Source organism: Eptatretus burgeri, chromosome 3 (assembly GCF_056783735.1).
Source record: "Eptatretus burgeri isolate ZD-2024b chromosome 3, Ebu_testis_v1, whole genome shotgun sequence".
Lineage (NCBI taxonomy): Eukaryota > Metazoa > Chordata > Myxini > Myxiniformes > Myxinidae > Eptatretus > Eptatretus burgeri.
Genome location: NC_140963.1, coordinates 100,072,144 through 100,094,727, shown reverse-complemented (window position 1 = coordinate 100,094,727; position 22,584 = coordinate 100,072,144). Strand labels below are relative to the sequence as shown.

Below are 22,584 nucleotides of genomic sequence, written 5' to 3'. Positions count from 1 at the left end.
TTTGGGAATGTCAAGATCTCGGACCTTGATTTCGCAGATGATGCAGTCATCTTTGCGGAGACTTTAGATATCTTTTTGGGGGCCCTCGACGTGCTGAATGAGGAATCGGAGCCGCTGGGATTACTGGTTTCTTGGGTCAAAACTAAGATCCAGGCTTTCAATGACATCTTGGATGCTGCTGTCCTGTCTGTGTCTGTTTGTGGTGAGGATGTTGAGGTCGTGGAGAGATTGATTCACTTACCTTGGCAGTGATATTCATGTCTCTGCTGGTTGTGAGACAGAGGTCAATAGACGTCTGGGTCGGGCCTGGAGAGTCATGGATTCACTGGATCATGGGGTGTGGCGGTGCCGGTACCTGTGCAGGAGGACGAAAGTCCGAGTCTTCAGGTCCTTGGTGTTTCCAGTCTTGCTCTATGGATGCGAGACTTGGACTCTGACCAAGGATCTGAGATGAAAACTTAATTCATTTGGTACCAGGTCTCTTCGGAGAATCCTTGGTTATCGCTGGTCGGATTTTGTGTCCAACGAGCGGTTGCTGAGAGAGACTCGGATGACATTTGTTACCTGCATGCTCCGTGAGCATCAGTTGCGGCTGTATGGACATGTGGCTCGTTTTCCTGACGCTGATCCTGTTCACCAGATTCTCTCAGCGAGGGAGTCTCATGAGTGGAGGAGGCCAATGGGCCGACCACGTGCCTCGTGGTTGCCGCAGGTTGACCAGCATCTCAAGGAGATGGGGATGAGCCTGGCATCTGCCTGGGGGAAGGCCAGACGGAGGCCCCTGGAGTACCGGCGGAAAGTTGGAGCAGCGACGCGCTGTTCTGGCACCTGCTCCCATACCTGACCTGACCTGACTGGAACAGATGGGGATGGTTGTGCAACACGTGTTCATTTCCATGGGTCTGGAACTGTGAACCAGAATAGCACTAAGTTCCTTGACTTTGAAAGAAGTCACAGACTTAGGGTGACTGGTTTGTGGTTTCAGCACCCAGAGGATCATCGCTGGACATGGTATTCCAATGCTGGCGGTGTGGCAAAGAGATTGACCATGTGTTCGTTGATGGTTGCTGGAGGATGATCCTGAACTGCAGGGTCTAATGGAGTGCTCAGTCCCTCAATACCGACAACAGCCTTGTTGTAGCAACTCTGAAGTTGCAGTTTAAATCCAGGAGAATGGCACCATCCCAGCCTCGGCTGGATGTTGGCAAGCTCAAGGATGAGAGGGCAGCTGAGGAGTTTGTGAACAGGCTGAGTGGGGATTTGGGGGGTCTGGGTGCTTTGGGGGGTCCTGAAGAGTTGTGTAGTGCCTTCAAGACCACCATCCTTGATGTTGCCAGGAGATGTCTTGGAACTCACTCTAAGTCGAAGAAGAATTTTGTCTCTCAAGTGACACTGGATACCATTGACCAGAGTTGCAGTGCCAGGCTGAATGGCAGCGCTGAGCTGTGCAGGGAACTGAGGCGTAAAACCGTAAGTGTTCTAAGAGTGGAGAAGGAGGCATAAGTGCAAGGAATCTGTGAGGGGTAGAGCATCACCTGTGGTCAAGTGGTTCCTGTCCTGCTTACAAGGGAATTTGCATATTGCGTTCCTCCAAGCCCTTCCCTCGGTCCTTCGGTGGACTGCAGTTCGAGGAGAGGGTGGTGAGCTCTTGACAGAGGAGTCTGAAGTGAAGGCTCGCTGAGCCAGTTACTTTGAGTGGCTGTACCATGCTGATCCACCAGCTTTCGAGTTGGATGTCACTGGTGTTACTATCCCAATTGCTGACCCAACAATCAACTGTGGTCCATCTTGATTTGTGGATACACAGGCTGCAGTGAACTGGTTGAAATGGGGTGAATCTCCTGGGATCTGTGTATTCCATACTGAACTTCTCAACGCTGGTGGAAATGCTGTACTCGTGTCGTTGTATGCAGTTCTGTGCTCTGCATGGAACACAGGCATCATCCCAACTGACTGGAAGAAGGCCCTTGTTGTCCCTCTTTGGGAAGGGAAGGATGATCGCCAAGTCTGCAACAACTACCGAGGGGTGACGCTGTTCTCAGTGCCGGACAAGGTCTTTACTCGAATAATTATTGATAGGGTTCGCCACCATTCACACTTTTCAGCACATAAGTCACACTTTTCAGCACCTAGATGGACTGGATTATGGGGAGGATGTCAGAGAGATCAAGCTGCGGTGCATCGTTTGGGTATGTCACAATCTCTGACCTTGATTTTGCAGATGATGCAGTCATCTTTGCGGAACCTCAAGATATCTTTTTGGGGGCCCTCGAGGTGCTGATTGTCATCTTGGATGCTGCTGTCCTGTCTGTAGCTGTTTGTGGCGAGGATGTTGAGGTCACTGAGAGATTCACTTCCCTTGGCGGTGATATTCATGTCTCTGATGGCTGTGAGCCAGGCGTCAACCTGGGGAGCCTGGGGAGTCATGGATTCACTGGATCATGTGGTGTGGCGCTGCCGATACCTGTGCGGGAGGACGAAAGTCCGAGTCTTCAGGTCCTTGGTGCTTCCAGTCTTGCTCTATGGATGTGAGACTTGGACTTTGACCAGTGATCTGAGATGGCGACTTAATTCCTTTGGTACCAGGTTTCTTCGGAGAATCCTTGGCTATCGCTGGTCAGATTTTGTGTCCAACGAGCGGTTGCTGAGAGAGATTCGGATGAGCTTTGTTACCTGCATGGTCCGTGAGCGTCAGTTGCGGCTGTATGGACATGTGGCTCGTTTTCCTGACGCTGATCCTGCTCACCAGTTTCTCTCAGTGAGGGAGCCTCGTGAGTGGAGGAGGCCAACGGGCCAACCACGTGCCTCGTGGTTGCAGCAGGTTGATCAGCATCTCAAGGAGATGGGGATGGGTGAGGCATCTATCTGCCTGGGGGGATTGCCAGACGGAGGACCCTGGAGTCCTGGCGGAAAGTTGACGCAGCGACGCGCAGCTCTGGCGCATGATCCCATACCTAACCTGACCTGACCTGACCTGTATCTCTGAAACTGTGCAATGGAAAATTTTGAAACTTGGCACATTGTCAGAAATCGTGACATGTAAAACATAAGATTTTTCGTGCCATCATCGGTGAAGCGGTATTCTGGTGAAAATTTGACAGGGAGAACGCTGCATCAGAAAAATTTGAAATTTCTTGAGTGTCATCTATGCAACAACTCACCATATAAAAAAAATATTTTGATGTCATAGGTCACGTGGTTCAGCAGCCATATTGATTTGAAATAAAAAAAAAATCTCTTCCAGAATGGCTGGACAGATTGAGGCAAAACTTCACAAGCACATTCCACAAGACATCCTTTTACAAGTTTGTTAATTTCTAATTGATAGGTTGGTTTGGTGGCCATATTGAATTTACCCTAAAACCTTCAAATATCTCCTTCTCCAGAACGGCTGCTCAGATCAAGGGGAATATTCGCACGCATATTTTCGAAGGGTAGGGGATATTAGTTTGTGGATGAATAAATAATTGATAAGTCACATAGTTTGGCAACGGAATTGGATTGAATAAAAATATTAAATAATATTTTTTCTGGAACCACTTATCCTCTCGAAGTGAAACATTGCAACTATCATCTGCCGACATGGCTGCATGTGTGGTAAAATGATGACGTCACAAGTCACATGGTTTGGTGGCCATCTTGGATAAAAAACGCACCTCATCTGATTAACACGAAACTTCACAAGTGTGATCCCCTACCTTACTCGAGGCAGAATTAAAATTTACGATGTCATAGGTCAGATGATACATCAGCCATATTGGATTGAAAATTAAATGTTTTTTAAAATCTTCTTCTCCAGAATGCCAAGAGAGTGAGGCGAAACTTCACGCACACTTTCCCCAAGATATCCTTTTATAGGTTTTATTTGTTAATTTCTAATTGATAGGTCACATGGTTTGGTGGCCATAGTGAATTTACCCTAATACCTTCAAACATCTTCTCCAGAACAGCTGGTCAGACCAAGGAGAAACTTCACACACATATGATCGAAGGGTAGCGGATATGTTTGTTAACAAATAATGGATAGATCACATGATTTGGCAGCCATATTGGATTTAAGAAAAATATAAAATAATATTTTCTCTGGAACCACTTATCCGATCGAAGCGAAACTTTAATTCTGTCATCTATCACCACGTCTGCATACACGGTAAAAATTATGGTGTCAAACGTCACATGGTTTGGTGGCCATCTTGGATAGAAAAATGCACCTCAACCGATTAACACGAAACTTCAGAATCATGATCCACAACCTCAATAGAGGTAGGATATAAATTTATGATGGCATAGGTCACGTGTTTCGTCAGCCATATTGGATTGAAAATTAAAAAACAATTTAAAATCCTCTTCTACAAAGCGGCTGAGCAGATTGAGGTGAAGCTTTACACACTTATTCCCCCAGACATTCTTGAACAAGTTTGTTAATTTCTAATTGAAAGGTCACATGGTTTGGTGGCCATATTGAATTTACCCTAAAACCTTCAAACATCTCCTCCAGAATGGCTGGTCAGATCAAGAGGAAACTTCACGCACATATTCTACAAGGCATGGAGATATAAGTTTATTTATGAATAATTGATTGGTAACATGGCTTGGCAGCCATATTGGATTGAAGGAAATATATTAAATAAAGTTTACTCTGGAACTGCTGCACCATTCAATGTGAAACTTTAATTATGATCTCGCAACCATGAGGAATGTAGGTTTCAAATTTCAACCCAATCGGCTACAAGGTCTAGCAGTTATAATTATGTAATTATTTGAATCTGAGAACGTTGACAGTTTTTTTTATTTTTTTTTTGCAGAAGGTTCACTTGGCTGTGCCTACATGCATTTGAGGGTACAGGAGTAGCAATTCAATTGATATTAATGATGGCCCCAGGAAAAATGGTCAACTGTGTACATGTAGCTGAAGCTGTGTTCAAAAAGCTGACCCCAATAATAATTGAGGTAACACCGGTCAACGAGCGTATTATGAGACTAAGGATTCATCACTCCTTAGATGTCATTTCCCTGGTCTCTGTCTATGCTCCGACTGAGGCAAGTGACCTCACCGTGAAGGACACATTCTATGCCACGCTCGAGTCTGTGGGTGATCAGTGCCCCAGACGAGAAACATTTCTTGTCTTGGGGTATTTCAATGCATCGACTGGAACTGATAGGGATGGTTATGAGACATGTGTTGGTCCCCATGGGTCAGGAACTATGAATCAGAATAGCACTAAGTTCCTTGACTTTGCAAGAAGTCATGGACTTAGGGTGGCCGGTTCATGGTTTCAGCACCCACAAGCTCATCGCTGGACTTGGGTATTCCAACGCTGGCGGTGTGGCAAAGGAGATTGACCATGTCCTCGTTGACGGTCGCTGGAGGATGATCCAGAAATGCAGGGTCAACCAGAGTGCTCAGTACCTCAATACTGACCACCGGCTTGTTGTAGCAACTCTAAAGCTGAACCTTAAATCCTGGAGAATGGTACCATCCCAGCCTAGGCTGGATGTTGGCAAGCTCAAGGATGAGAGAGTAGCTGAGGAGCTTGTGAACAGGCTGAGTGGACATTTGGGGTGTCTGGGTGCTTTGGGGGGTCCTGAAGAGTTATGGATTACCTTCAAGACCACCGACCTTGATGTTGCCGGTGGATGTCTTGGAACTCACTGCAGGGCAAAGAAGAATTTTGTCTCTCAAGGGACACTGGATACCATTGACCAGAGTCACAGTGCCAGGCTGAATGGCAGAGCTGAGCTGTTCAGGGAGCTGAGACGTAAAAATGTACGTGCATTAAGGGTGGACAAGGAGGCCTATGTGCGAGGAATCTGTGAGGGGGTAGAGCATCACCTGTGGACAGGTGATTCTCGTCCCGCTTACTAGTCAGGGATCCAGACCCATGATTTTAATATGGACCGGACACCACTTCCTATACTTTGCAGGCCTCGTTTTTTTTTAGTTTGGTGTCTCAGGATGAAGAATCAAGAGGCCTGCTCGGGCATCTCGATTGCGAACACATCACAAATTGGATTTGAACATAGTACCCACCAAAAATGACTGCGATTTTCGGTATCACTAATTTTTCAGAAAATGATTCATAATTTCCTCAAATGTCAAGTTCGACAGTTAATTTCAACCCCGAGTAAGGACTTTGGCATGATCTTTCATATGCTGAGGCCAAATGTGTCAAGTTTTGCCAATTAGAGGTTGAAAAAAAGATTTTTCAGTCAAAATTGCCTGCAAAATTTGCTAAATCAGCAATAAATATTGTTTTAATTTGTCTTAAAATCAATAAAACAACGAATATTATTATGTTGTCAAAGGAACATAGATGCAATAGGGACCACTGGTCATCATTATAATAATAATACCGAATATAAATACATGTACATGTGTTCATACACATACATATACATTATACATGTTATATACAATGAACATTATTTTGCAGATAACGGTAAACCACACTTTTTTCTTGCTAGAATGGTGGTTTGGATGTACACGCAACATGAGCAACAGGTTTCTGACACATATTTATTACAGATTATGATCGTTTAGACATTATTAGATGTATATTAGGTTGTGTGTTGCATAGCAGTACTACACTCCACAGACACATACTTAGTACATCGTGTATCTACCTATTGATCCGGAAGATGGGACTCGCGATTACAAGTATACAGTTAGTTAAGATTTTGAATAAAATAATTAAGAACTAACACATCTTTTGATTTAACATGCATATGCCTTCATGTGAATGAACATTTAAATTATATACTTGCAGGTGTGAACAATGGCTGAACCTGAACCCAAGAAAAAACGACAGTCCAATGACTTTGGTCGATGTGTGATCTGCCAGCAGTCCTCGGCTGAGACAGTACAGAAACTAACCGAGAAGGGATTCCAATCATTTTTATATGCAGTAAGTAACCCAATGACTCAATGATACGGCGCTCAGATTGCAAGATGAAATCACTGCAGGCGAGGAGGATTTTTTGTCTAATGGTCCATTGTGTTATGCCAAGTGCCGAAATGCCTACACAAACAAAAAAACGGTCGCACAGAAAATGAAGTCACATGTATCCAACACAAGTGAAGAAACCGACGGCGGCGCATTGTCCTCCTACATAGACGGCGCATTGTCCTCCTACATAGACGGCGCATTGTCCCATAATCTGAACAACATCATCTTCTTAAGTTCTCTGCGTGACAAGTACAGGGCTTGGTTGTCAGACAGTGGGGCCTCCCTGAGCTCTTCTCGATCATCATCTATCAAAAAGAAGATTGAGCACTACTACAGACAACATGGTTCACCCATCATGATCGTACCACAGAGAGGACAATCCTCTATAATCTGTTCATCAGATATGTCAATAGGATATCTTCTTGCGAAAGTCGCCAGTATGAAAGATGAAATAAGTCCCGAAGAAAGTGCTGATGAGAGTGAAGACGACTCTACTGAATCGAATGGTATTTATGAAAGGAATATCACCTTGTACCTTTCTGCCAAGTCCTTACAAACAGATATCAAGGCGACAGCTTCGCAGCTAAAGAAAAACAGAAAAGAAGACCGACACATCTATGCAGATAACATTTGACGCTGCGAATGAACGTCTATCTGTATCGCTGTATAACCATGTGACCTGGCTGATTACTGACGCAACACCTGAACTTACAGACCCAAACACGAGAGTGCAACTAAAAGAGCAGGAACGCAAGAAAGTCCTCAATTTGGCCCAAGATACCAGTGCAGCTGTGGCAAACACTCCAAATCCAAAGCACATTGGATCAGCATTACATGTATTGAAACAAACAAGGAGTAAATAGATCGTAACAATGATGAACCATTTTGGAAATAGTATTAGCTATCAAAACGCACAGAGGTACATCACCACTGATGAACCAGAACAAGACAAGCCATTAATCCCATATAATTTAAAAAGTGGACTATTCACTCATTGCGCCATTGACAACTTGGATTTTCACGAGCACAGTCCAGATGGTAGCACAATGCATGGGACAACGCACAACATCTACCAAAATCCAAGAAATACGGATGATCTCTCAAGTACCTATGCTTCAGTACCATTAGATAAATCCAGAAAAGCTTCTTGTACAGGGATTCAGCCCTTCCATGCCAAAGACAGTGGTTTGACCTTGCAAGATCGACAGCGTAGTCGTTCTATGAGTGGTGTAAGCCTGATACACGAAGAACATGCAACTAATTTATTATCAGACCACACAGTTTCTTGGCAGTTGATACAAAACGAGTTTTCAAACTGTTGACCATGACAGCATCATCTCATGGAATGCCTTTCATGTCTTTTGGTGGAGGAGAGCACATCACAGACATTAATTGGGTATGGGCCATTCCTCCCAGAATCGCCAACAAAACCTGATGTCGTTGAAGCTTCAGTTGAATACTGTATCGCAGTCACACAAGCACTAGGCCAACACCATTGTGTACTGACGTGCGACCAAGCCATATACGAAATAAACCTTGGACTTCAAAAGAAGAAGCCAGATAAATATAAACATCTGATATTACGTATGGGGGGGGCTTCCATATAGCTAGCAACTTCCTCGGAGCTCTTGGAAAACTCTTTAAGTCCTCTGGTATTGAAACTCTCATTGTGGAAGCCAAGGTGTTTCTCAGTGGAACCATGAACAAGCTCATGGCTGGCAAGGACTACTACAAGATGGTACGATGTCATACTTTGGTGATGTCTACTATGCTGGAGCTGTACTGGGAAGCTTTTGAATCATGGACTCTGGACGAACCTGGTGTTTATCTTGATGTGATGGCCTCACTCAACGCAGCTATTCGTAAGCTAGCAGAAGCAGTAGCCCATGAAGGCACCACAGCCGCATTGCAGGCACAAGCCGAGTTGATCGCAGTTGCAGATGATGTTCAAAAGTTGTTGTCGGATTTTGAAAATACACTGTGCAACTTGCCTACAGCCAAGCTTTGGATTATGTACATCAACATGGTACTCCTCCTCAAATGGTATATAGCAGCAGAACGAAAAGGGTGCTGGGAGGACCATCTCACTGAGGTCGAAAATATGCTACCTTACTTGGTTTTGCCTGGTCAATTTATTTTTTCAAAAATCTTTATTATATTAAATTTAATTGCATTCACTATTTTATGGTAGGTAATTGGCTAACAAATACATATATATATATATATATATATATATATATATATATATATATATAAAATGAATATTAATTGACCCTACTGTATCTACTAGAAGTTATTTTGAGAGCACAAAATCAAGTTTAAGATGAATGAAAACATATTTACTGCTGATTCAGCTATATTTGGGGGTCAATTTGCACTGAAACTTAATTTTTCCAACCTCCAATTGGCGAAATTTGACACATGTGACCTCAGCATCTGAAAGACCACACCAACGTCCTTACTAGGGGTTGAAATCAACTAACTTGATATTTGAAGAACTTATGAAACGTTTTTTGAAAAATTAGTGATACCCAAAATCGCACCCATTTTTTGGTGGGTACGTATGTTCAAATACAATTTGTGAGATGTTCGCAATCGAGATGACCGAGCAGGCCTCTTGATTATTAATCCTAAGACACTAAACTAAAGAAAAATGAGGCCTGCAAAGTATAGGAAGCGGTATTCGGTAACTCCTAAAATAGCGGCCTTTCTGAGTTTGGATCCCTGACTATACAGGGGAATTCGCGCCATGCATTCATCCATGCCCATCCCTCGGAGCACTACAGTGAGAGCAGAGAGTGGTAGGCTCTGAACAGAGGAGTCTGAAGTGAAGGCCCGCTGGGCCGATTACTTTGAGTGGTTGTACCAGGCTGATTCACCAGTTGTCGAGTTGGACGTCAAGGGTGTTACAATCCCTGTTGCTGACCCTCCAATCAATTTTGGTCCACCTTCGCTTGTGGAAACACTGGCTGCGGTGAACCAGTTGAAACAGTGTAAAGCTCCAGGGATCTGTGGTATCCATGCTGAACTTCTCAAGGCTGGTGGAAATGCTGCACACGTGTCATTGCATGCAGTTTTGTGCTCTGCCTGGAACACAGGCATCATCCCAACTGATTGGAAGAGGGGCCTTGTTGTTCCTCTCTGGAAAGGGAAGGGTGATCACCAAGACTGCAACAACTACCGAGGGGTGATGCTGCTCTCAGTGCCGGGCAAGGTCTTTGCTCGGATAATTCTTTATAGGGTTCGCCACCATCTGCTTGAGCACCAGCGTCCAGAGCAGTCAGGCTTTACACCAAAGAGGTCAACGATTGACCATATCCTTGTTCTTCGGGTCCTCACCGAACGCAGACGAGAGTTTCGGCAGGGGCTGCTTGCAGCCTATATTGATCTCTGTAAAGCGTTCGATTCAGTGAATCGGGATGCCCTCTGGAGGATTCTTGGTCTTCGTGGGGTGCCACCAAAACTGATCGATCTGATGTCTGAACTCTACTCTGGTACTGAGAGTGCTGTGAAGTGTGGTGGTACCATCTCTGACTTATTTCCAGTTGTTACTGGAGTTCGTCAGGGGTGTGTACTTGCCCCCACACTTTTCAGCGCTTGTATGGACTGGATTCTAGGGAGGATGTCGGAAAGATCAAGCTGCGATGCATCGTTTGGGAATGTCAAGATCTCGGACCTTGATTTCGCAGATGATGCAGTGATCTTTGCGGAGACTTTAGATATCCTTTTGGGGGCCCTCGAGGTTCTGAATGAGGAGTCGGAGCCGCTGGGATTACGGGTTTCTTTGGTCAAAACTACGATCCAGGCTTTCAATGACATCTTGGATGCTGCTGTCCTGTCTGTTTCTGTTTGTGGTGAGGATGTTGAGGTCGTGGAGAGATTCACTTTCCTTGGCAGTGATATTCATGTCTCTGCTGGCTGTGAGTCAGAGGTCAATAGACGTCTGGGTCGGGCCTGGGGAGTCATGCATTCACTGGATCATGGGGTGTGGTGCTGCCGGTACCTGTGCGGGAGGACGAAAGTCCGAGTCTTCAGGTCCTTGGTGCTTCCAGTCTTGCTCTATGGATGCGAGACTTGGACTCTGACCAAGGATCTGAGACGGAGACTTAATTCCTTTGGTACCAGGTCTCTTCGGAGAATCCTTGGTTATCGCTGGTCAGATTTTGTGTCTAACGAGCGGTTGCTGAGAGAGACTCGGATGAGATTTGTTACCTGCATAGTCCGTGAGCGTCAGTTGCGGCTGTATGGACATGTGGCTCGTTTTCCTGACGCTGATCCTGCTCACCAGATTCTTTCAGTGAGGGAGTCTCGTGAGTGGAGGAAGCCAGTGGGCCGACCACGTGCCTCATGGTTGCAGCAGGTTGACCAGCATCTCAAGGAGATGGGGATGGGCCTGGCATCTGCCTGGGGGAAGGCCAGACGGAGGCCCCTGGAGTACCAGCGGAAAGTGGACGCAGCGATGCGCTGTTCTGGCACATGCTCCCATACCTGACCTGACCTGTGTACATAAATGGATGGAACGTGGTCTGTTCCTCGGTCCATAACTTGTGAATCCTGCGTCGTAGAGAAACGTGTCAGGCCTCGTTAGACTCAGGGGAATCCCGCTTTACGTTTTGCACCAATGGTGTCCACATATATTACTTTGTGTTCAGGTTATTGAAATAACCATGCAATTGATACTGACTATGTCTTCAGGAAAAAGGGATAACTGCTGACATAATAAATAGAATGAATGCAGCATGTTACCGGGTCCATAACTCATCAATCCCATAGAGTAGAGAGACGTATTTGGGGGTGGGTGTTGGCTTAATGGTTAGGGTGGTGGGCTTGGGATCCTAGGATCCAGAGTTCAAATCCCACTTGGCTGTTGAATTAATACCAGGTGGGGTAGACGCAGCCTGTTATGCTTCCGAGGTTGGCAAAATTAGTGCCAGCATGCTGGTATGCTGTGTCGGAGTGCCGACTCCTCCAGGATTCTGCCTAATAACCAAGGAGACTGCTTATGCAGCACCAACACTCTGCACAGTGTGTGGTCTCCAATGGATGGATGGAAAAGGGGGGTGGTCGCAGCCATATTGGATAGAAAAACGAATCTTATCCAATCAAAACGAAACTTCACACACATGATTGCCTCCCCAATTAGGGGTAGAGTGCAAATTTTCAATGCCATAGGTCACGTGGTTTGGCAGCCATGTTCGTTTGAAAACAGACACTTTCAAACCTGTTTTCTCCACAACAGATTAACAAATCAATAATGAGTCACATCGCATAACAGGAAGCAATGGAAATGGATCATTCATGCGAAGATTCAAATCAATCGCTACAGTAGTTTCTGAAATATATATATATTTTTATTTAATTTCCGTGAAATCAATGTGGCTGCCAAACCACGTGACTGAGACGTCATTGTTAAATAAAATATACAGGTATGCAGCAAGGGTCATGGATCATACCTGCAAAGTCCAGTATTAATTGGTTATTCAGTTTCAGAGAAATAATTATTTTATCATACCCAAGAAATCATATCTTATATACAGTACATACTGCCTCGTGCTGTTTGTGTCTGTGTGGGTTGGTCATAAGTACCACCCATTCTGCAGGCCATGCCTTCCCTCTTCTCAGCAAATGTTACAAGCACCACCTTTTAGCTAATTCACACCTTTCCCTCCAGCCGCTCAGAAATTGCGGCCATATTTTTTGCTTCACATCGCTCAATATGTTTATACAGACCCCATGTGCCATACATTGAAAGACTCAACAACCCGTCTTCAATTATAAAATAAAGCTACCGTTTTGAGGAAAGAAATGCACAATTTAATTACAGCTCAGAGGCAATGCATGTTTTGTTTCTAATTATCACAGCATCGGTCTAATTATACATCACCCAATGAAGGTACGTTAATTTTCATTTTAAGCAGAGGAAAGAAAAACGGAAATTTATAAGCCAAGGATATTGTATATGCCTGGTGTTGGCTTAATGGTTAAGGTGGTGGGCTTGGGATCCTAGGATCCAGAGTTCAAATCCCACTCGGCTGTTGAATTAATACCAGGTGGGGTAGACTCAGCCTGTCATCCTTCCGAGGTCGGCAAAATGAGTACCAGCTTGCTGGTATCCTGTGTCGGAGTGGCGACCCGTCCAGGATTCTACCCAATAGCCAAGGAGACTGCTGAGGCAGCACCAACACTGCACAGAGTATGGTCCCAGATGGATGGGTTTGACTCTGCCTGTCATCCTTCCGAGGTCGGCAAAATGAGTGCCAGCTTGCTGGTATACTGTATTGGAGTGGTGACCCACCCAGGATTGTGTCCAATAGCCAAGTAGACTGCTTAGGCAGCACCAACACTCTGCACAGAGTTTGGCCCCAATGGATGGATGGATGGATGGATGGAAGACAGAAGTCCTTTTCGTGATATTGAACTGCTGAAGGATTTCTAGTACTGCAATGTAATTTGAAAACCTACAGAATTGAGGTAATGAATGAAGATCCTTCACTAATCTCATTGATGCTTTCTCTGCCTTGCAGGCACTATTAGGGGCTCATCGGTTCCAGCTCTCTCCTGACCGCCAATACTTGATGCTGGCCTGTAATAAGACACCGGTGAGATGAGGAATAATACTTTTTAAATTGTTATATAACTTAAAGGAATTAATTATTTTTGAATGGAAACAAAGTTTATTTTCTTTATTTGAATAATTATCATCATTTTTTGGTTTGAATTTTTATTTCGTCCAAAGCCAGAAATTAGGCAGACTCACAAAGGCTTCTTGTTGGTGTTGCTTCACTTTAAAATATTTTACATTTCACTGACTACTTACTGCAACAGAGATGCATGCTTTACTCCCACCTTTACTTTACTTTACTTGGTAACGAAGGCACATGCAAATGAGTCCCACCAATTGGTAACAAAAGATCCTCCATGCATTGTTGTAGCTTGTAGGTTTCAACAGTTCCATCCTGACAATGTTTTTTTTTTAATATTTATTTTGGAAAACAAAATAACAAATCATTAGGCTGTGCTTTTTCCTCTTGCTTTCAAGGTATTTGTTTTTTTTTATCCTTCCTTTACAAAATAGTTAAGGTTGTGCTTTTTGTTTTGTTTTCGTGTTCGTGATGTATTTTTTTTTTTGGGCCATTTTTTTGCTAAATGTGATCATGCAATACGTGAATTGATTGGGGCAATATTTCCTTGCCTGCCGATGCCTGATAACTGGCTTAAAGGTTACAGTCATGAAAGTATATTGATGAGTTCGCATAGCAGCTGGTCTTGTCTCATCACTAGTAACAATAACATCTGAATCGTGGTCATGTCTTTACATTTATTATCTTCAATTTTAATTCCTCATCCCCCATTTTATAAAGAAAAACTGATGATTTTTATTCATATTTTTGTATTTATGCTTCCCAGCAAAGAAAAGCTTCTCGAGATGAGTGGCTGTTGATGTAAGGTTTTAAAATTCCCATGACCAATGCACACTCGAGTGTTTTGGAGTTTGACACAGTAATTCCTTGTGTCATCATCCTCAATATTGTGCATTTAATTTTGCATGGCTACTCAGAGGGAAGTTCTGCATCTTGCCACAAAGGAGCAACCTGCCCGAGGTTAATTCGAATCAAGGAAACGCTCCAGACTTGTCTTGTGTCCCAGCGTCTGTCAAAGTATGGACTCAAATGTGTGTATGTCAAGAGTATATATCACCAATGTATATGCACATTAGTACATGACTGTGCTATATGAATTTTTGTTGTTTGATTTTACTGTGATCCAAGTAAATAATGTTCATTTATTTTCTGCACATGCTTCTTCTCTCAAAGAAGCATGTACAGGAATCATATGCAGGACAAAGGCATTAGTAGACATCAGTATACTTATTTTTTTTGAATATACTATAATATAAGGCTTGTGATGGAGTTTTGCGATGCATGGGAATGAAGGATAAAGATGAGGAGAGACGATATCCTTTTATATGACTTACAGTAACAATAAAAGGCAATGGACTCTTGACATAGAATGAAACACTAGTTTTGCAATTGAAGGCTAGTGGAGATCTGCATTGACAGACAGGTAGAAAAATTGCTGAGATCAGCAGAACGTTTATTGAAGTATGCTAACTGCCGTTGGAAGCAGAAGCTGATGAGCATAACTTTTTGTTAGAACAAAAGAGAAAGATGTGGTAGGGACAAAGGTTGATGCAGGGTGGAGTAAATCAGAGTTGTGTGCTTCAGAGCAGGATTAGGGGTCAGAGAGCACGATGGGGTGAGAATGATTGGATTTGACTGAGTGGGTCATGGTTCATGGGTTAAAAGTCAAAGGGACTGGGACTGGTAGAACAGTGAAAATAATAGGGAAACAAACAAAAGTGAAAAAAGAACATTAGATAAATAAACTAAAGCCACCTTAGATGGGATAGGAATGAAATAAAAATCACAAAAACAAATAATAAATAACAAAATTAAATGTATAGATAAAAATGAGAGAAAAAAGGGGGAGGAAATGAAAGAGGAAAATAGGGCAGGAGAGATGCTTTTTAAAATACTGAATTAATATTACAATATTATTACAATTAAAAATAGAGGAGAGGAAAATTGAAGGAGAATGAGAAGTTGAAATCAAATAAAGTCAATAAAAGAGAAAAAAAAAACAGACGGAAAGGATTGAAAAGTTGTAAGAGACGGGAGGTCTCAGTGAATGAAAAGCGCTTGTTGATCCCGTTGGGGGCCAACGTGCCAATCCTGTAGATAATGCTTTGCTCTTTGTGCTGACGACTGTCCATGGTGTGGAAATTCATAAAGATACCGGAGACTGCCATGTTGCTGAACAAATGTCCAGGAAGACTGAAGTGTTGAGAAACTGGCTTTGAGAGGTCTGTGCTGTTTGTTCATGGGTCGAGCAAATGTTCATGGAAGCAATCGCTTAGTCTTCCCCTGGTTTAACCATTGTGGATTTTATTGCACAGAGTGCATGTGATTCCACAGATAGCATTCACATTTATGCAGTCAAAGTGGTCTATGACATAAATACTGATTTTGCTTCCTGAGACTCAAGTGGTTGTCTTGATGAAAGGGCAGGTGTTACAGGGACACTGTGAACACTTAAACATTCCTTGTGGGAGATCAGAGGGTAATGGTCGTCGTCGTCGTCGTCGTCGTCGTCGTCATCATCATATTTGGGGAAGAAGGCGATTCTGTAATACCCCAGTCTATAGTTCTTTGGAATACTGAACTTTAGTGTGTTCACATGCTTGAAAAGAGCAGACTTATGGATGGTGAAAGCACCAGTGCTTGTCAAACGGAGACTTAAATTAATTTTGCATCTTGGCTTCAACTACTTCCTGTGGTAGACTGTTCCAGCCATCTACCACTTGACTACTATAATAGCACTTCCTGATGTCTAGTCTGCTCCTCTCCTTCAATAACTTCCTTGAGTGACCTCAAGTTGAAGTATGTCTATGGTCCTTTAACCATTGAATTCCACAAATTTCTATCCCACTTGAAAGGGATGAGACATGGTTATGTGAAAAGCAGCAAGATTTCAGGATCATTTTGTGAAAGCTTGAAGTTCCACAACATTAATATTCTTGAGTTGAATGTTGTTGAGATGTTGGGTCATTGTGAACAGGATCCTTTCTTCATTTTCTTTTTCTTATGTTTTTTTTTTTTTCTGTCGGTGCTGTGGATGTGCTGCAGCACACCAGCTACAATGGAAGTAGGAAAGCCATGCTCAATAAAGAACTTTCCCATGTCATTTGATTTTGATTTGAAGTCAGAATTGTTGTTGCTCAGACAGTTGAACCTGATGAATTGGGAATATGGCATTGAACTTTTGATATGGGAGGGGTAGGAGGTGACAAGAGAAATACCTGTGTGAATCTTTTGGTTTGTAATTGACAGTGGTGGCAAGTCCATTATCTTTTACTGAAACGTTAATGTTGAGAAAGGTGACAGCTACCTCAATTATCCCATGATCATTTGAGGACAGGGTGGAAGGAATTGAGAAAGTCCATAAACCCTTTAAGATCCTCTCCGCTGCAGGATGTGGCACCAAATCCAGTTATCTATGTCGCATCCAAATAATTCTGGGGTTGAAAATTTGTTTCTCAATGAACCCGACAACAATATTTCATAGCTAAGACCTGATGTGGTGACTATGGCAGGACCATTTGTCTACTTGTAGAATTTGTTGGCAAACAATAAGTAGTGCAGTTAGAACTAGAACAGCACTCGGTAGAGCACGTACCTCCACCAGGCTGAACAGTTTACATTTTGTATTCCACTGATAGGCCGGATCTGCATCCAGACCTTCACCAAAATATAATCAGCTTGTTCTTGTCACCAACCCACCCCATACACGAAGTTTTGTCATCCGTCCCCAACTTTTTGAAATTTCATGCTGTATATCATTCTTGGCCCCATCTCTAAATGGTGAAGAATCACTGAAAATAAATTTTTAAAAAACTCTCATATATGGATCTGTATCCGAATCTTCACCAAAATTGAATCAATTTGGTCTTGTCACACACCCAAACTGTACACCTAATTTCATCCAAATCCATCCATAACTTTTTGAGATATCCTGCTCACAGATGGACAGACAAACAGACAGGTGAAAACATAACCTCCATCCACCTTTGGTGGTGGAAGTAACCAGTTTATACGAGGTGGAGAACAGTTTTTGTGCTTGGTTTCTTTATGGTCCAGCAATTGAAAAAGTGTTTAGGCACCCGGAGATGCTCATCTTTAGGGATGATGGGATACAAGCGTTTGATGTTCATTGTGAATTTTAAAAAATTTACCAGAGGAAAACCTGAACTATTCAAAGATTGTGTGTGTGATTGGTGTACTTGATGAAGGGGGTTGAGATTGGTTGAGGGGAGCCATATACTTATCAAGATAAATAGAGGTCATTTCATTGGGGCAGCTACAGCGAGCACATGAACTTTGGGCTGATGATGGCAATAGATCGTCAAAGGTTGGAACAGTCGTAAGCGGATTTCAAGTGTTGATTGAACATTGGCAATATGGTATAAAGGTGACGTAGATTTGCCAATGTTTGTCCAGTGTTGGCAATGTGGTGAAAAATCCATCCGAAGTTATGTTAACGTTGGTGTGACGGAAGGCCCAACGTCAGTGTGCTATCTGGGAGGTGGAGATGATAGGGTGACCTGAGTTATTGGTCTTGTGGATCTTTGGTTAAAAAGTATATGTGTGACATTTTTGAAGTGGTGATTATGAGGTTGGATGACAGTCTATAGGGGGTTCCTGTTTGGAAATGAAAATCTTTGATGGTCTCCTTCACAGACTTTTGTCCTTTGGTTCACTGGAGTACGGTCAGTTCTGTTGACCTTAGAATAAAAACCAGTGTCAGAAAGTTACCATGTTTGTAAAAGTCAGTGTGATAAACTTCTGTTGCACTATCTTTGTCAGCTTCTGGAGGAATTTGAATGCATTCCATACTTGGTTGGTAAGGTTTGAGCAGTTAATACTGTGGTTTAAATGTCGAGGCAACATTTCTTGACAAAATTGTGAGCGATGTACACTGTCAAACCAGAAGAGAGGAGGGAGGGATATCGGTGGGGGTTTCATGGGATTTCCGAATGTTGAGCAATTCAAATTCATCATTGATGAAATGGTCAAGATATTCCTACTTTGTTGTGGGGGGAAGAGACTTGAGTTCAACATAGCAGAGTTCCTTTTCTGTCTCACTTCACAGTAAATTTGTATGTTCTTTTTGACAAGGGAACAAAGTTTATACCTTTGCTGAAGACTGATTTTTTTTTCTGGCTCAGTGATGGGTAAGTTATCGAGAATAATTACAACTACATTGTGAGGTTCTTGTATACAGCATGGTATGTCAGTGACACGAGGACCAATGTGCTCGTTTGGTTTCTGTGTCTTGATTTGCATTAAATGATGGATATAATGGCTCAGAAAGGACCATTTCCTTCTGATCTCTCACAAACAGCATTTATGTGTTCATGGAGTCCCTATAACACCTTCAATTTAATCAATAGAACCACTTATTTCTCAGGATCCAGAAGCAGTATTAAAGTCACGGATCATTTCCAATGCATCTCTGCAAATATGAATTATGGAATCATTTGCACTCTATGCAAGAAGACCTGCATTGGTGAAACTTGGCAAAGACTGGCCAATCGCTTCCATGAAGACTTGTTTGAGAGACAGACTCACATCACATACCTCCCTGAGCTGGTTGCTTGATAACCACCATCTTGCCAGACATTCATTCAGCCACATTGCAGTCTTTTGTACATTCTTTTGTTTCAGCACCCTAGACAGTCACAAGTGCAAAGAGCAAAGACTTATGGAACCAGCATGTTGGCCCAGAACAGGATCAGAGAGCACTCTTTATTCACTTACACCTCCCATTTCTTAAAACTTTTCAAATATTTTCACTTCCTCTCTCTTTCCCCTTTTATTTCACTTTATTTCATTTTATTCATCTTACCTCTCCTCCTTTTTGTTTTCTTTCTCTCCACTTTTTCTCCTTTCCTTCCCTTTTTTATCGTTCTTTTTCATTTTAATGCATACACATTTTTTACTACTTTTTTATTTTATTTATAACATGTGTTAATGTTTCTTTCATTTATCTAATTTCCTTTTGCTGCTTATTTGTGTTCCTCTTTTCTCCCAGTCCCAGTCCCATTGACTGTTAACCCCTGAACCCTGACCCTCCCTGTCAAAATCAATCATTCTCACTCCCATCGTATTTTTTGACCCTTACCCTGCTTTGACACACAGATCTCTGACTACCTGCCACCCTATCAACTCTCACACCGATCCCATCTCTCTCTCTTTTACTGCAATGTATGGTTAATGCCCAAAACATCAGCTTTTCCTTTTTTCCCCCACAGTAGTTAGCATACCCCAATCAATGTTCTGTTGATTTCATCCATTGCCATCGGTATAGTTTCTGCACAATATCCTCTAGCATAATGCACATCCATAGTGTCACAATATTGAATCACTCAACACAATGGACAGTCCGTCACACTGGACATTCATGAGTAACACCCACAGAACTTTCCTTCTCTAATAAGCCTTAAGGGACAAATTATTGCTTATATATGTAAACAAAACAACTGGTAAAGACTGCATTTAAATACATATCAAAACAAGTACATTTAAATCATCATGTTACTACAAACAAGTATTTTAAAACATTTAACGAGACATACCCTTTATATCGAACTGCGAAAGACATGCGTGGCAATTTTCAAACTTAAAATTGAGTCTCATGGACTGAGACTCGCATCAAGTCTCAAATCTCATTTTTTCATTCCACCACACCAACCTAACATCACACAAGTTTTCCTTTATGTTGTTAGTTTTTGTTTTCCTCGTATACTTAATTCTCTTTTTCTGGGAAGATGTTATTTAATGCATACAATGATGCATTTAAAATTACCATATTTTCCGGTGTATAAACCAGGGCCATGTATTAACTGCACCCCTGTTTTTCACCCTCAAAATAAATTAATATATTGATCATTTTATTTTCTGATCGAGATCTAAATACGTACTCAGGGTTGACTGGTTGTTCCTCGTTTTAAACCCCGCTATCCAGAATTTGCTCGCATAGCTTCAGCATGTCAGGAACAAGCTTGGTGGATTAATTCTTCATGCATTGGATATTCATGTAGAAAATGATGCATGTAAAAAGATAGTCGCCACGACAAGTCCCTCATCTATCCACCCCTTCTGCTGCTTGCGAACAATGACGTCAGCTGGAAACTTGTCTTTGGGCAGTGTCTTCCTCTTGAACACAGCACACGAGGGAAGCTTGCCACGCAAGCTTATTTGAGGTGGGTGCTCCATTATTGGACTTTAGCTTTTGTGAATAATTCTTCTTTTAATGTGAGACCAGGTGTTCTTCTACTTCTTTTGTTTTTAATGGTGTTTTCAGAGCCGCAAGGCTCTATATCCGCCATGCACCTAAATTCCGGGCGTCTCCGTTTATTTATTGATTTAATTTCCGCACACGGTTAATATAATGCTGTACAAACTCTTAAACTGAACCGATTTTCAAAATTTAAATAGTGGAATTGAGCTTAACCGCAGTTCTGACTGCTAAAAAAAAGTGTTCATTTGGAATATAATTGAAATTCAGCATTGATCGGTTGACCGATTTTTATTTATTTATTTATTTGTTTGTTTATTTATTTATTTATTTATTTATTTATTTATTTATTTAATTTTTTTCTATTCCCATGGACTAACCACACCCCAAACTTTTACCTTTTTTGCCAATAAAAAGTGCAGTTTATACACCAGGTAAATACGGTAACTCAAAATAATAGTTATTAGTGGGGCAGATAACAGCAATTTTTGAGACGAATCGTGCAAATGATGATACAAGCATCAAATTTGGCACATTTGTTCTCCAGGGGATTCTAATCAAATCTGTCCGATTGGCCATTTGAAAATCCAAATTTTGAAAAATTTGAAAAAAAATTAAAAATTCAGAAAAGTCAAGATCACGGATCAATGTTGGATGCTGACTGAGATTGGTGAATGTTTTTAGAAACATCATCAAAGACGTTCCAAGTCTGCCATGCAGTTTTCTTCCCTTTACCGCGGAAGGCAGACTCGACGTCACATCCGGTGAATGCATGGAAGTGTGGGATCCCTCTAGCTTTCTCAGGCCCTATTGCAGAAACTACCTCATGGACTGGAATCCATCGTGCCTTGGCTCCTTGGCCAAAGGCAATCCACATGTTCTCAAGACCTAGTTCCTGTAAGGTTGGCTGTACAGATATTGCTATGACTAGTACGTCCATATCATTAGCCTTAATGATAATGGACTTGCTACCATCTGTCGTTGCATCCCTGGCATGTACAAATATTCGAGTGTCAGCTTCATCATGTCAACATGGAGACACAGCATCCAGTGACTTCCCTGTGTTGCTAATGGCATCTTCTCCTTTTGTGACAATGACTGTGCTTGTCATCTGTGCTTCACACATCTTTTCCGCAATGAAGTGAAACAGCTCATTCTTGTTGTTGTCATCTCGAAGAAAGCTTCTCCAGTTACTTGGGGTCTTACTGGTTCCTGTCACTCTTCTTATGATTCTTTTCCCCCTTTTCAACCTTGCCTCGGACTTCAGACTTGACTTCTTGTACACATCAAACACTACATGCACCCTCTCGTACCTGGCACCATAGGATTCCACCTTTGGGATGATGTCTTCTTTAGCATAATCATCAAATGCCTTTGAAGTGTGTGGAGGTAGGGCATTGATAAGTGCTGAGCCATCAATGATGACTGAATCTCCCCTTGGTTCTCTGTCTGGGATGTTCACTTACGCTTCAAGAATTTCAGCCAGCTGTGACTTCAAATTTTTTTTTTTTTTTTTTTTTTTCAAAATTTGGATTTTCAAATGGCCAATCGGACAGATTTGATCAGAAAGCCCTTCAGAACAGAAATGCCAAATTTGCTGCTTGTATCATTTGCATGATTTTTCTTCTATCTACTACATTATATTAGCTGCAGGTTTAAAGACTAATCTAAAAGTTCTTTTATGACTTCAGCCTCTTGAGTCTTGTCAATTCACAAATCGTTTAAAATCTCACTTGAGTCTGAGTTTCTGATTTTTTTTAAAGTAATGCAGTCTTGCTCT

At 42.3% G+C, this 22,584-nt stretch overlaps 1 protein-coding gene across 10 annotated transcripts in view; it reads left to right on the top strand.

Annotated features, from left to right (window-relative positions):
- LOC147030532 (inactive dipeptidyl peptidase 10-like) overlaps positions 1–22,584 on the top strand; it is a 780,352-nt gene that overhangs the window by 423,589 nt on the left and 334,179 nt on the right. For all 10 annotated transcript variants that reach the window (XR_015056434.1, XR_015056435.1, XM_085874668.1 and 7 more), the window contains one exon: positions 13,472–13,546. Coding sequence is in view for 8 of the 10 variants with exons in the window: in XM_085874668.1 (XP_085730794.1) it covers positions 13,472–13,546 (75 nt within the window). In the remaining 2 variants the exon portion in view is untranslated. The remainder of the gene's footprint in view (positions 1–13,471; positions 13,547–22,584) is intronic.